Source organism: Ctenocephalides felis, unplaced genomic scaffold, assembly GCF_003426905.1.
Source record: "Ctenocephalides felis isolate EL2017-DRISC unplaced genomic scaffold, ASM342690v1 CF-g0.4_SCAFFOLD_00845, whole genome shotgun sequence".
Lineage (NCBI taxonomy): Eukaryota > Metazoa > Arthropoda > Insecta > Siphonaptera > Pulicidae > Ctenocephalides > Ctenocephalides felis.
The window spans coordinates 89,246,051-89,262,711 of NW_020536999.1; the positions used below are offsets into that span (position 1 = coordinate 89,246,051).

Sequence of the window (16,661 nt, forward strand, 5' to 3'; positions counted from 1 at the left end):
GTAACGTTGTATAATGTCTGTGAATGTTTTAAATTATAAGTCCTGAAAATGTATAAATAGTATGAAAATGTTGTCAATTGTCTGAAAATGTTGTAGATTATCTGAGAATATCATAAAGAAACATTATGAGTTTATTAAAAATCAATTACCATTACAATTGTCATTTTCACTTAAAGAAGTTTCACTTCCTTACGCGCGAAATATATTAAATATGTGATGCAGTACTTTTAAAATAAAAGTGATGTGTCTCCTTGGTCCGAAATTTATAAAAAAAACTCGCATATATATACCCTTTACGTCTTATCTGAACTAACATAATCCCTTCTCTTTAAAATATCAAAAATCAACTGATCCGACTCATCCATACTATCACCAGCTTTACCATCATCGACTTCTTCATCATCACTCTCATATCTCAACAAACCTTTCCTGGTCTGTTCGCTAAAATCACCACTGTCCAGAAGTCTTTTATTCTTATCAATCTGCAGAATCCTTTCAATCTCTTCTTCTGTTGATTTGAAGTCAGATGAATTTGTATTGCTGATGGTGTTATTGGATCCTCCGTTGGTTGATGATTCTGAGTTTTGGCTCTTGGTTGACTTGTGCCAAATGTGACCAGCTATGCCACAGAGGCACAGGAGGAGGCCAAAGGAGTTGATGGTGCTTAGCTGGTCGCCGTTGAATTCCACAGCGAAAATTAGTTGGACGATTTCCTAAATAGAATGTATATGTAATAATTTATATTGTATATATGTAGTTCAGAAAAAAATCTGAGACACATAATCAGGAAGCATGGAAGCAGAAGTTTGAAAAGCAAAATGTATAAAAAAGTGAATAATGGTAATAGGGAGGAAAAGAGAATCATTGATTCTCTTTGGGAAGACTACCATTTATTATTACTGTTGTATTATTATAATATATAATCAGTGCTGGATTTACAGTAGGGGCAATCGGGGCTACTGCCCAGGGCGGCAAATTTTTGGGGGAGGCAAAATTTGGATAGTGAGAAAAAAATTCTACACAATATAATCAAATTTTTTTACCAACATTTTTATATTTCAAGAAATATAATTAATAAAACATAATACGATTGCAATGCAAGATTTGGGTTGAAATAACCAATTATTAAAATTTATTATTTTGCCTTGCCTCCCTCTCCAAACGTAAATTATCAAATTGGTTAATAAGTTATTAAATTCCGATCCGTAAACAAGCTGAGAGTTTAAGAAAAATATTTACTTCAGTTCTCGAGCCCTCTTAAAATGACGAATCTGTGCACTTCCAAGCTTATAGCGTCGAAAAAAATTTAAACTAGTGACTCATGGCATTGTGCCTTAAGACAAATTATTGAAACATCCCGTACTAAAAATTACATTTTATAAAAAGCTATTCAACTTTTTGCAAAGCAATCGCGCTGCGTAGCTGTTTCAGAGAAGAAATATCGCAACTCAATTACCATTTTTCGTCATTGCCTTTGCCAAAAACTAATCAGCACGTCTCCCCATCAATACAAATCTAATATTTTTTAATTATTTAAGTCGATTTCGGGAACACGGATCAACCGATTTAAATGATTCAATTCCTATTTATAAGGAGACGTGCTGATTAGTTATTGGCCAAGGCAGGTCCAACTGTTTTGAAGATACGGGCCAAAATGCCAAAAATGATAATTCAGTTTTTGAGAAAAAAAGCGTCCAATATCATTCAAAAAAATTAACAGAATAAATAACTGCTTAAATTTGTGGGAGGCAGGTTTAGCGGTTTCGATAATCCAATAATAATAAAAAAATTGTAAAAGAAACATTTGGTGGACAAAAGTGATCACAAAACATATGCACATCAAATTATCAGATATTTTAAAAATATGTTAATAGGTATAAATTTTGTTTACATTTATATGCGTTCTGTAACATTGTTTATCCGTTAGACTGCGACGCGGCGTTTACGCGCTTCTATATTTTGTCCCTACGCAGCTGAAGCAGCGCGATTGCTTTAAAAAAAAGTTCGAAAGTTCGTAAAATTTCAGGGATGGGGCGGCATTTTTGTCAGTGCCCCGGGGCGTCAAATTTCTAAATCCGGCCCTGTATATAATATAAGTATATTACCTTGAATATACCAGTCACTGATAAAGTGAGACTAGAAGTATTATGCACTACTAAATATTCAAAAATTTCCATCACAAAAGCCAAAGCTGCTCCAATTATCAATAGTATCACAATATGTCCTATCGTTGAATAAGATGTCGTTGACAGACCAGAGAACAAAGTCCACAGATGAGAACCTAAAAAACAAAAACCATCCTCATTTACTATTAATACAAATTAATCACCATCTTTTATCTTACCTTCAAAGATCAATGCCACAGGCATAATGGATGCCAGCATCCATGGTTGCATATGATAAAGCATTTCTAGAGGATTATTCAATCCTAGTTTGTATCGTTGCATCACCAGTTGTGCAAAAGTCCATCGGATACCTGCACATAAGGATGCCAGGAGAAGTAGAGTAAAACCGAGGCCATCGAACTGGGTGGCTTTGTAGGTGAATAAGGCTAGACCTGAGCTTATTGTTATGACGATGGCCATCAGGGACCACGACTAGAAAGGAAATATGAATGTGACTATAAATATAAATATATATGATATATATATATATATATATATATATCCAATATATTTATATATATATATATATATATATATATATATATATATATAATCCAAGATAAATATTAATTATCATTAGGTTAATCTTAGAGTTGTTCATAAACATAACTGATATTAATTTAGTTATATTATAGTATAATTGTATTGACTTAAATTGTAAATGTTGAATTTGAATAAAGTATCTCTCTATCTATATATATATGTTGCAAATTTCTCTTTGCATATGTATTGCGCTCAGGATAGTCTCAATCAAACAAAACTTTTTTTTGTATTTAAAAAATCTAATAAATTAGGTGTAAGTGGCATTGTACCTTGAGGCAAGTTGCCAAAATGCGCATATAATCGAATTAATCATTTCAATCAATCAATTGCTGGAACTTCCCGTGCCATAATGAAATATTTCAAGAATAAAATTTAGTAAAAAAATTTTTTTTTGAAATTTGAAAACAAAAGAAAAAAAATCTTTTCTCAAAGGGATCGTTCAAGTATTACGTAAGCAGATTTACTACAATTATTTACCCCCGCCCCCTCCCCTTTGTCAGCAAAAGTAAGCAAAAGTTCTTACCAAAAATAAGCAAAATAAGCAAATCAATAACCCCCCTGCCCCCGTATAGTGCTTACGTAATACTTGAACGGCCCCAAAATCAATCGTTTCATCAATCAACACAAGCAGAAAGTTTTTTGGATCATTCAAATCGCATGCTAAGTTTTCTCAAAAACTGCCATTTTTTGCATATTTAGCTCCGTATCTCCGAAACGACTAGACCTGCCTTTACCAAAATCTAATCAGCACGTCTCCCTATCAATAGGAATCAAATGTTTTTTAAATCATTCAAATCGGATGCTCCGTTCTCTTAAAAACTAGATTTCTATTTTCTGCTCTCTTTGCTCCGTATCTCCGAAACGGCTGCACCTGCCTTTGCCAAAAACTAATCAGCACATCTCCCTATCAAAAAAAATCGAATGTTTTTAGAATCATTCAAATCGGTTGAACCGTGCTCTCGAAATCGTAGACGAAAAATTGTATCCAAACATGCATAGATATTACACACTAGTCAGCACGTCTCCCTATCAATAGGAATCGAATGTTTCTTGAATCATTCAAATCGGTTGATCCGTGCAGCCGAAAACGTGGACGAAAAATTGTATCTATACATACACACATCCATTTTTTCAAAGGTATGCCAAAATGTTCAGAAGACCTTAAAACGTAAAGATCTGCAAAAAATGGATTTTTCTGCGATTGCTATAACTTACCCTACGGGAACTTAAACTAATTTAGGAAGTTGCAAAATAAAAATAAAAACGTAATAAAAAATAAAAATAAAAACTTAAACTAATTTAGGAAGTTGCAAAATAAAAATAAAAACATAATAAAAAATAAAAATAAAAACTTAAACTAATTTAGGAAGTTGCAAAATAAAAATAAAAACATAATAATAAATATGTATTATTTTACCTTCTTTTCTAATCCTAGAATTATAGCAAATCCTAATATAAACACTATTGTTGTCGATTTGGTCATTGTGTACCTGAAATAGACAAATATATATTTCTTAAGGGTGGTCCTTAATATGGATATTTTCAAATTCTCTTGTTCCAATGACTCAAATGCTTCCAAATTGATAAAAAAATTCTCTGAAAGTTTTAGCTCTTAATATTAACTTTTAGATAGTACGCACTCCAACTAAAGTTTTTTATGGAAATAACATGGGAAAAGTTTAACTTAACGACAAGTGAATCAAAATTTTAAGAACAACATTGTATTTGCTTATTTTGGTCATAAATAAAAAATTTACAACAAAAATTTGGTGAATTTCATAAAATAAGTATTTACCTAGGAAGAAGAACCAAGAAACTTTAGTTGGAGTGCGGACTATTTTAAAGTTATTATTAAGAGCTAAATTTTCAACAATTTTTTTCTTATCAGTTTGGAAGCATTTGAGCAAGCAGCTGGGAGCAAGGCAATTCGAAAATATCCATATTGAGGACCACCCTAATATTATATATATATATATATATATATATATATACATATAATATTTTTTTTACATGGTGATAAATATGTTGATAAAATAAAATAAACTTCTTAACAGTCATCCTCATCCAGATAATAAAATAAGATAAAAATTAAGGAATTTTTCCTAAAATAAATTTAACAGATCCATTCTTTTCGAGTCCTAATTTGACTCTTCCTCACACAAGTAATTAATACACAAATATATATATACATATATATATATATATATATATATATATATACATATATATACATTTGTTCCTTTATATCACTTACAATGACATAGTGACTAGACCGAGTCCCCAATTAGAGAGCCCCACATCAATTCCGCTTGCCAACCCGGTGGGTGCTACAGATCTCAAAGCTGTGCCTAACGTTATGTTTGCTCGATGTTTTGTAATCAATTGTCGAAGAATTGCAGCCAGCAGGAATTTGAATGTTAAATGGAACACTACTATTGTTAAGTGGAAATTCAGACTCTGGAAAAAAAAATGATAAAAATTAATAATAAATACAGAAAGTTATAACAATCAAGTAGAAAAATATGATAAAGATGGTAAAGAAGCATCTTTATTATTCCAGGATAATAAGAAATAAAATTAAATCTTTTCCTTTTGTTTTTGTACTCGGTGTTAGGCCCCCCATATATATATATATGTATGTATTTCTTATCTATCTTATATATAAAATTCTTCTGTACGAGTGTATGATTTGCTACTTCTCCTAAACGGTTATTCGGATTTTGTTAATTCTTTCTAGAGTTTGTCAAAGGAAATTTTTAATGAACGATAAAACTATAGTAATATAACAGAAATAATTAGCAAAAATTACAAGAAACCACTTATCATTGTTTGACATTGAAAACATTTGAACTGTCATATGCTAGAAATGCCAATTCACTTGAAATTTGAATGTAGCTGAAATTATGAACCTATATTATATAAGTAATGTGATTAAAATGTAATGTCTACATTATTTTTGATACTAATGATATAAGATAGAGTCAACAGTATATGTATGGCAAATGAAATTATATAATTCAGTTTAATAAATAACGCAATAAGACCAAAATTACATATACATTATTTTTTAAACTTATGCATAATTGGTTTTCTTTACTAAATTATTTAACAATACAAAAATATATTTCTACTTAATGAAAAAATGATTTAGAATTTTGTTTAATGTGTCAAAAATTCATTTCTTTGGCATTCAATATATAATATTTAGCTCGTTGATCTTAGATTGAATAATGCACATATGAACTAGAGTTTACAAATTAATTCACCTAAGATTTGAACATAAAATTTGGTTATTAAAGTATTAGTAAGAAAAATGTACTTTAGAAATTATAATTCCAAAAAGCAATAAGATTATGAAAGTTATGGACTAAATTATTGAAACAATTATGTTGTGTGATAAAATCAAGTGTGATATTGTTCTTTCATCGCAGATACTATATTATTTTTTGTGAATTTTTTATACTGCTTATGCTAAGACCATAAATTAATCACAAAGGCAGGACATCAAATAAGATATTAAAAAATTTGGAACTTTTGAATTGTAGACGTGGGTACAGTACAACGTCTGTCGGGTCATCTATTATATACATATATATTACTTAAAATGATGAAAACAAACGAGAGGATGGTCCAGCACTTTCAATGAATGAAACAAATTTGTTCGAATGATTTGTTCCAATGACAAAACAATTGTACAAGACCAAATCAATTTAAGTCGTATCCCAAGGATTTCTATCTACATTTATAATACAATTATCATATCAACAATACAAATACATTATCAATTATTATATTATTATCTTACTTTCACAAGCCATCTTTGGTAAAATGTGAGTCCGATAGAAAGTGTAAAGTACACCGAGATCAATCCCAAAGTCTTAAAAATAGGCTTCACAGATTTGTTCTTATTTACATAACTTGGGGATTCTGTATAATTAAAATCAGCGGCTTCTGCATTTGTATTCAATTGTTCATATTTAAAACCACCCATTGTCTCTGTTTTTCTTATACCATGGTTTTGAGGTTAGGTTCGGTTTTTGGAGAAATTTTCACATAAATTTCAAATTTTGATAATGGATTTTTATTTGAATGTTTTATTCGTAAAGTTACATTGTTGTGATTTATTGATTTGTGTTTAGTTTTTTGGTTTTTAAACAATTTACACTAAAACATATTGTATAAACAAAAACAGACTCAATGACAGATGGAGTGACAGCTGTCAGATTGACACGTGGATTGTAAACATAAAAAATGTTTATATAAATATTTAATTATAAACAAATGTGTTTATTTATATTTTTAATAATTAGCACGTTTGTTATTAATAATATTTACACTTAAAAAAATTATTAATTATATTCAGACTTGTTTTCAGTTTTCTCTTATCGACTTTCCATATAGATAAGATGGCGCGCTATTTAAAGATTATTCATTGATTTTTTTGTTGAATTTGAAAAATGTCATCTGACTGATAAAATATTTGCTTATTAACGTGAATATTTTCACAGCTGTTTGGCCGACTTAAAATTTGTGCAAAATGCAATATAATTAAAAATAAGAAATAATTATGTGGCTTTGCTAACTTTTACAAGTTTGTGCATTTATTAGGGTGGAGTAAGTTATTGTAAAAATCCGAAAATCAAAATTGACAATTTTTGCATATCTTTACGTTTCAGAGGTTTCTGAATATTTTGACATACCTCAGAAAAAATGGATGTGTGTGTGTATGGATACAATTTTTCCACGCTTTTGGGCGCACGCATCAACCGATCTGAATGGTTCAAAAAACATTCGATACCTATTGATAGGGAGATGTGCTGATTAGTTTTCGGCAAAAGCAGGTCCAACCGTTTTGGAGATAAAGAGCAAAGAGTGCAGAAATTAGAAATCGAGTTTTTGAGAGAAATGAGCACCCGATTTGAATGATCTAAAAAACATTCAATTTGTAATGATGGGGAGTAGAGCTAAAACTGCTAGACCTGCCTTTGCCAAAAACTAATCACCACTTCTCCCCGTCATTATGAATTGAAGGTTTTTTGAATCATTCTAATAATCGTTTTCTATTTTCTGCACTTTTTTCTTCGTATTTCCTAATCAGCATGATAAAAATAAAAATGCTTCTTATAAATATACTAAATTTAGTATATTTATAAATATACTTTATAAAGTATATTAATTTATTTTAATGTTGATTGATTGGCGATCCAGAGCAAGAGAGATTATTTTACATATTTTTACATTAACAAAAATTAAAAATGGCGGATACTTGCTGATGGTGGAAGGAAACACCATTACCAACATCACTAATAATAATGGCGGGACATTTGAATTACAAATGTATATATATATATATATATATATATATATATATACATATATAACATTACATTTAATACCATAACATAAAAAATGTAACAAACAATTTTATCCACAGCACATCTCCTTATCAATAGGAATCGATTGCTTCTTGAATTTTTCAAATCGGTTCATCCATATGCCCGAAATCGTCGACGAAAAATTGTCTTCGCACATACATACACACACATCAATTTTTTCTGAGGCATGCCAAAATGTTCAGAAACTTTCGAAACGTGAAGAAATGCAAAAGTGGACGATTACAATAACTTACCCTACGGGAATTTAAAAATAACGCTTACCATGTATATAACAGCCTAAGTAAAAATGTATGGAAATGCGTCGTGTGAGGCTCGGACGACATGGCAAGCATTCGTGATTTTTTTATAATTTAACCATAATCAATATGTATTTATAGTCACAATTTTATAAATATGTAAATAATCAATAAAAATTGCTATTTATCAATTCTTATTGATTATTTACACACTTACACATAGTTAGAATTAATATTTTTTTAAAAAAACACTATCATTAGTCCAAAATACTTGTATTATAAAATTTGGTGTGTATTATAATAAGTACATACATACATGAATTTTTCAAAAAAAACGAAAAAAAATTATATTAAATACATTGAAAACATTCAATTTACATTCATACGTGCTAACATTCTAAATTACTAGACATCTATTGGAAAATTTCATCCTGCGAATCATTATAAATTTAATAAATAGAATTCATAATAAGATGATTCTTATTCATATTCAATTCAAAATTCATAATCATAAAAGTGAATTAAATTAAATGAACCCTTTCCACTCGGATGCGACAAAATTCATATTAATTTCGCAATTCGCAATTAATAAATAGAATTCATAATAAGATATTCGTATTCAATTCAAGATTCATTATTATAAACGTGAATTAAATTGAATTAACCCTTTCCACTCGGATGCCTCTCTGGCGGCAAAATTCATATTAATTTTCCCCCTTAAGACAATTATGATTAGTACAAATTCTCGCATAATACGATTCTTCACTCGGTCGGTAATTATATTAACCCTTACCACTCGGATCCCGCCGCTCCGGCGACAAAATCCATATTAATTTAATCCATATTAATTATTAAAATCCATATTAATTTCGCAATTCGCGAGTATAAAGGGTTAAAATACTCGTTAGGACGATTATGCCTAATACGATTTCTCGCATATTACGATTATTTACTCGGTCGGTAATTAAATTGACCCTTTCCACTCGGATACCGCCGCTCCGGCGACAAAATTCATATTAATTTCGCAATTTGCGAATGGAAAGGGTTAAGATCCCCGTTAAGACAAATATGCTTAGTACGATTTCTCGCTTAATACGTTTCTTTTCACGGTCTCTGCACTTTGAAGCGTGTATCTATTCCGCATAATAAGTTAAAAATTGTCCTTATGAAGTTTTACTTCAACTAAATATATTATAATAGATCCTTGTTTTTTGAAACATATTGTCCCTATTCCGCATAATACGCTTTCTCCAAGGTTGCGTTTTAGTTTCTTGGAAAATCGTCTTAACGGAGCTTTATTGCATCAAGTAAAAAAAAAAATTAAAGCATTTTTATATTCCAGATTTTTCGATAAAGAATTTGACGTCATCATTAGTCGATCTACAATTGAACCTACAAGGCAACTTGGTTTCAAGTCGCATTAAAAGTTTTGCTTTAAAAAACATGTATTGATTCACATATATTTGACGAAATTTTTTCAAAATTATATTTGTGTATCTACAATTTTGAAAAAAAAAATTATATTAACCCTTTCCACTCGAAAATGTTCGAGGAATTATATAAACTGAATCACAAAGTCAAAAATAATTATTTAAAGTACAAAGTTAATATATAAATTGAAAGTTGGTATATAAATTGAAGTCTGAATTATTTTCGATATACAAAAAAAAAATTGATATGAAATTTTTTTCCCCAAAGCAATTGTTTTGTCAACACAAGCAGAAAGTTTTTTGAATTATTCGATTCGGATGCTTATTTCTCTCAAAAACTGCAAATTTTTGTATATTTAACTCTGTATCTTCGAAATCGCTGGGCCTGCCTTTGCCAAAAACTAATAGCCATTTCTCCCAATCATTACTAATTGTATGTTTTATAGATCATTCAAATCGGATGCTCCTTTCTCTCAAAAACTCGATTCCTAATTTCTGCACTCTTTGCTCTTTATCTCCGTAACGGCTGAACCTGCTTTTGTCAAAAACTAAACAGCACATCTCCCTATCAATAGGAATCGAATGTTTTTTGAACCATTCAAATCGGTTGATCCGTGCGCCCGAAAACGTCGACAAATAAATGTATCCATACACACGCACACACACATCCATTTTTTCTGAGGCATGTCAAAATGTTCAGAAACCTTCAAAACGTCGAGAAATGCAAAAAATTTTATTTTCGATTGCTACCCTACGGGAAGTTAATAAATCTCGTAATTCGCGAGTGGAAAGGGTTAAAAGAAATAGTGACTCATTTAAACATGTTTCTATATAAAAAAGTGTTTTAGTTAGCACCATATAACTACATGTATACATTATAATAACCATTTTAGCCGCTAAAATACATTCTAGATTAAAAATTATATATAACAACATATACAATGTACAAATATTATTAAGAATTTACATATATTAAAACATCATACAAACATGTACAATAACAATATCATATTTTAAAGAAATATTTTCATCTTTCTGATCTATCGTCTGTATTGACTTCCATCAATCTGAATTTAAATATTTTGTATAAACATATTATAAACAATTTTACAAAAATTATGAATTATTACATAATTATAAATTTAAAGTTTTTCTTCCAAGAAAACAAATGTAAAAAAACATCAAGATAAAAATAGTACTAAAAAATTAGATATTGTTGATTAAAAAACTTTGGAATCAATATTCAAAATGTGGAGTAACAATTTATATTCAAGATTCAACTAAATCTTCAGAAAATTTGGGATTCAAAAGTCTCATTCAAGAAGTGCTCATCAAATCTTTATCCCAAGTTGATGGGATCAAAAAATCCAGGGAATTCCCTGGATCAATTTTTGAAAAGTTTTCATTAGGAAAATTATTAATCATCTCTCAATGATCTCAAATTCACTCCAAACAAAACACACCATTTATATTATAATGTTAATAAAAACATCTACAATTAAAGTTTTTCCCCTAATTCTATCTCCGATCATTTCGAATATTGTTTCCCCTGTTGTGAGGTGTTTTGGAACGATGTGTCGATTTGTTTTGTGATTTCATGGAAGATTCTTCAGACGATGACACACTGCCACCTGAGTATCTCGAGTTCCCTGAAGACAATGTGGTGTTGGACGGTTTTGAAATCGTTGTTGTGTTGTTTGGTTGTACAATTGTTGATGTCCTGGAAAAAAAAATAGGAGGATTATTGGGAGGAATAGATTTATTAACTTCAAATAGGCTAAGTTAAATTAATCACAAAAAAAAAATAAGAACTAGTCGTGAATGGCATTGTGTTTCAAGGCAAATTGCTGGCAAACCGAAAAATTAAATTCTTTAAAACATATTAATTTTTTTTTACTTTGTAAAAATTAGATTTTTTTAAAAAAATTACTTTTTTGAATAAAAAAAAACTTTTTGAATAAAAATATTAGAGGTTCCTGATCATTTTGGCATACCTTAGAAAAAATGAACGATTTCGGGAGCACGGGTCAACCGATTGGAATAATTCAAAAAAACAATTCTTATTGATAAGGAGACGTGCTGATTAGTTTTTGTCAAAGGCAGGTCCAGCCGTTTCAAAGATACGGAACAAAAAGTTCCAAAAATGGTAACTGAATTCAAAAAAAAAAAATCAATTTTTTCAATAAGGTCAATTTTTTCATAAACTTGAAAAATTTCAAAAATCTTTTTTTCGGAGTTCTACGAGAACATTAAATCTTTTTTAAAAAAATTAATTTTTGGTACGGAAAGTTCCAGTAATTTGTCTTAAGGCACGATGCCATTCACTACTAGTTTCATTAAATTATCGAAAGAGAAATTTATATTCTAGCCAAAAAAAACCAATTGCTGGTTGTATTCTGGATGTTTCAAGTCATTCTGAATGATTTGACACCGTAATTATAAAAGGTATGAAGAGTATTAAAATTATCCAAAGAGAAATTTATGGTTGTTTTCTGGATGTTTCAAGTCATTCTGAATCGTTCGACACCGCAATTGAAAAAGGTATGAAGAGTATTAAAATTATCCAAAGAGAAATTTATATTTTAGCCAGAAAATCCGATTTGCTGATTGTTTTCTGGATGTTTCAAGTCATTCTGAATAGTTTGACACCGCAATTCAAAATGTTATAAAGAGTATTGAAATTATCCAAAGAGAAATTTATATTTTAGCCAGAAAATCCGATTCGCTGATTGTTTTCTGGATGTTTCAAGTCATTCTGAATCGTTTATGACGCCGCAATTGAAAAAGATATGAAGAGAAATAGAATTATCCAAAGAGAAATTTATATTCTAGTCAGAAAATCCGATTTGCTAATATCTCTGGTTGTATTCTAGATGTTTCAAGTCATTCTGAATCGTTTGACACCGAAATTGAAAGAAGTATGTGGAGCACGCGTCGGCAACCTACGGCACGCAATGGGGTTCTGAATGGTTCTGAATGGTTCAGAATCTTATGTGAAATTAAAAGTCACAAATTTGTACCCCTGATATTGAAATATGAAGCAAAAATGTGCAGAGACAAAGTTCGCATTAAAAATTTTCATTTGTGTTAGAATTTAATAGTATTTTTTAAATAAATACGTTTAAAAAATAAATTTGGTATAAAATGTTTCTCCTCTAGAACCCCATTATATAATTTAGAATGAAGGTGGCACCCTAAATCATATTGGTAGAGTGGCTTTGTACGCCACAGCTTTGTAGAGGTTGTAAAAAAAAGGTTGCCAACCCCTGATATTAAAATACTTTGAATAATCGTTAAGGAAACTAATGATTGAAATTCGTTTTTGAGAAATTAACAGGTAAAATAATTCTATTGCATGCATCTAAAATCAAAATGAATTTAAATTTAATCCATTTAATGGAATTATATAAGATTTAAAAGATATATTAAAATTAGTAATATAATTTTAATATATCTTATATTAAAATTAGTATTTTAATTTTATTAGTAAGAATTTTAATATTAAAGAAATTATTGAAAGAAAATTACTAAGAGATAGAGAGAGAAGAATTTAAACATAAGTAAAATGCAATATTAAAACTCGAGAGCTCCTTAGGACTACCCTGTTTGTACTAAAATACTGTTAATTAATTATAAAATTAATTACTAGTAATTAATTATTAAATGTGTATTGCCTTAATATGTATATTTGAATAACAAATACTAAATCTGAGAAAACTCTTTCCTTAAATAAAAAGTATTGTGCTATGTGTTAATGTATATAGCATAATATATGAATAGAATAACAAAAGAATAATATACTATATATTATATAATGTCGAGACAAATAATGACATATAAGATGAATATTGTAGAGAGTGTCATTAGAGACAATAAACGAGTACTTAGAGATGAGGTGTGTTAATAGAGACGAACAAAGTGTTAATAAAAGTGTATTAGGTTTGGATAACCCTTGATAAAATTAAATTGGTTTTTCAAGAAAAAGTATGTGTGTTAGTAGATTATATTGTGAGAGACAAATATTGATATATAGAGATGAATAATTTAGAGTGTCATTAGAGACAATAAACGAGTAATTAGAGATGAGGTGTGTTAATAGAGACGAACAAAGTTAATAAAAGAGTATTAGGGTTGGATTACCTTGATAAAATTAAATTGGTTTTTCAAGCATAAAGTATGTGTGTGAGTAGATTATATATTGTGAGATACAAATAGTGACATATAGAGATGAAGATTGTAGAGAATGTCATTAGAGACAATAAACGAGTAATTAGAGATGAGGTGTGTTAATAGAGACGAACAAAGTTACCAAGAGTATTAGAGTTGGATAATCCTCGATAAAATTAAATTGGTTTTTCAAGAATAAAGTATGTGTGTGAGTAGATTATTTATTGTGAGAAACAAATATTGATATATAGAGACAAATATTGTAAAGAGTGTTATTAGAGACAATAAACAAGCAATTAGATACAAACAAAGTTAACATATGTTTTAGCAAATTGGCAATAAACAAAATAATAACACTTTTAGGCATGTGATATGTCATTTAACAGATCTTAAAAAGTAGATTATGAATTTATTCTCTTTTAAAGTAGAGTTAAAAGTAGAGTATGAGTTTATTCTCTTTTAAAAGGATTGGTTTTGAGTAGGAAATCCAATTTACTACTTTTATGTGAGTTTAATCAAAATGCTATTGAATTTTTAAAATTGGTGCACTCATTTTTAAAGATACTAGATATCATGTATATACACACATACTTAGGTTTTCCTATTTTGGCATCAAACACTTCAGAATGACTTAGAAAACATAAAATTACCAAATCAGATTTTCTAGTGAACTCAAAATTTCCCTTCAGATAGTTTAAAAAAATAAAAATGAGAAGACATGCAACTTGCCTTAAGGTGAAATGCCACTAAAACCTAGTTAATTTCCATTTTTTACGGCAGATAAAAAATTTAAAACTTTAACTAATGCCACTTACACTTAGTTCTCAATACATATTAGAGTTGCAATAACAAAATAATTAATTTGAAGCTCAATTTATAACTTGTTTTAAATAGTGTTTGTTTTGATCATTCTTTTATTATAGACCAGTGATTCCCAACCTTTTTCGCGCAGTGCAATAATTAAAAATTATGATCAGTTTTTTTGGATATTTTTACATAGTATTGAATATTAATTTGTAGTCTGAAAATATCAGTTGAGTATTTATGAAATGAAATTGTTGAAAAAAAATGAGGGAGCCACCAGAATTTTTTTCTTAGAGTGCGGAGGGAGGGGGCGCTGCGCAAAAAAGGTTGGAAACCCCTGGTCTGTAATAAAAAAAAAAAATTAAAACAAACACTATTTAAACAAGTTAAAATTAATTATTTTATTATTGCGACTCAAATATATAATGAGAACTAAGTTTCGTGGCATTAGTTAATTTTTTAAAATTTTTAGTTCATTTTCAAAAATAACATTTGGAAACATTTGTACTTTTGGTGCCCCACAGGTTGGAAACCGCGGTTACAGACAAAATTTAAAACATTTAAAAAAAAAAAAGTAAATTCTAAACAAAAATATATTTAGCTATAACTCTGCTATAAAAATATAGAACTATATATATACTATAAAAAAAAATAACTTCAACTACAATTTCAATAATCCTTTAAACAAATAACAAAAATAAACGTCTACTCTTTCATATATAAAATAAATCTTGATCCCCTTTATCTCCATTTATTAACATACCTATTAGCATTCCCCCCATTATTCGTAGTTCCATTATTGATATTATTTAAATTCTGTGGCCCCGCATTCGTGTTTGGCACTACCGGCATAGGTTCGCTCATATTCAACTGTTCATTGAAAGTCATACAAAATTCTCCTATTTTTTGGATATCACCATTCTTTCCCGAGTATAAAGTTAAACATTGTCTCCAGATGGCTGCATAGCCTTTCGTTAATTTGATTATATCACCTGGCACTATCACGTGCCCCGGTTCGTCCAGACTGATAGATTTATACAGGCTGTCGAGTCTGCTACTTTGAGGGTTCTCACCTGGGGGTAAAGGAAATAAATTAAGTGATTAAGTGAAATTGTAGTAATTGTGTGTTTGTAGTTATCGAGTTTCAACTTTATACATTATTGTATTTATTATAAAGGGTGATGTAAGTCTTTTCCAACAAACCTCTCTTTTTTCTTTGGTAATTGTGGGCATTCCTATTTCCAAAACAATGAAAATAACATTAATATTTTCAACCCGGGCCTTATGTCTTTTATCAATACAAAATCTACAGGATTCATTGTTGTGTTTTGAGGTTATGTTTAAAACCAATATTGTTTTTACTATTTTAGGCCCAACAAATTATTTATCAGCAAAACATATTATTAATTATTTATTTATTATATGGTTTGGATGTTTATTGTTGAGCAGTTTGAGTAAAAATGAATTCTTTATGCATTTTATTGCATCGAGTCATCTAAACGAGTGTTTGACGTTTGACATTTGTAGTTGTTCAGACTGGTAATAGATGGCGCTAGTTGTATGTAAAAGATTTTTTCAAAAAAATTTTTTGGCAAATAAAATAAACTAGGTGTAAGTGGCGTTAAGCAAGTTACATAGTATGTATAAATAATAATAATATCCCTTCGTGAGGAATCTGCATGAATATACAATCACATATGACCTAAGGGCGCGGCTCGTAATCCATTTTTTTTTAAACTAAACTTCTTTTCATAGGCCTATAATATTTTAGGATGTACGTTAAGATCATTAACTCTATCACTATATAAATAAGTAAATTTATCACTGTTTCAAGTTTGGTTGATCGTCAACAAATATTATGAGGCCAATTCTGCGGTAACATAGCCGATAACATAGTGTTGTCATGGCAACTATCTTATC

The 16,661-nt window shown here is 29.4% G+C and overlaps 1 protein-coding gene across 1 annotated transcript; it reads right to left on the reverse strand.

Moving 5' to 3' along the window:
- Positions 1 to 258: 258 nt before the first annotated feature.
- LOC113362915 (solute carrier family 35 member C2-like) lies at positions 259 to 16,135 on the reverse strand. The gene is given in 11 exon segments (XM_026605410.1): positions 259 to 713; positions 2,106 to 2,281; positions 2,345 to 2,597; positions 4,126 to 4,198; positions 4,963 to 5,165; positions 6,514 to 6,734; positions 11,396 to 11,490; positions 15,505 to 15,760; positions 15,763 to 15,814; positions 15,945 to 16,015; positions 16,018 to 16,135. Coding segments are annotated over 11 exon segments (1,863 nt in total). The 5' UTR covers positions 16,061 to 16,135; the 3' UTR covers positions 259 to 293.
- Positions 16,136 to 16,661: the final 526 nt, after the last annotated feature.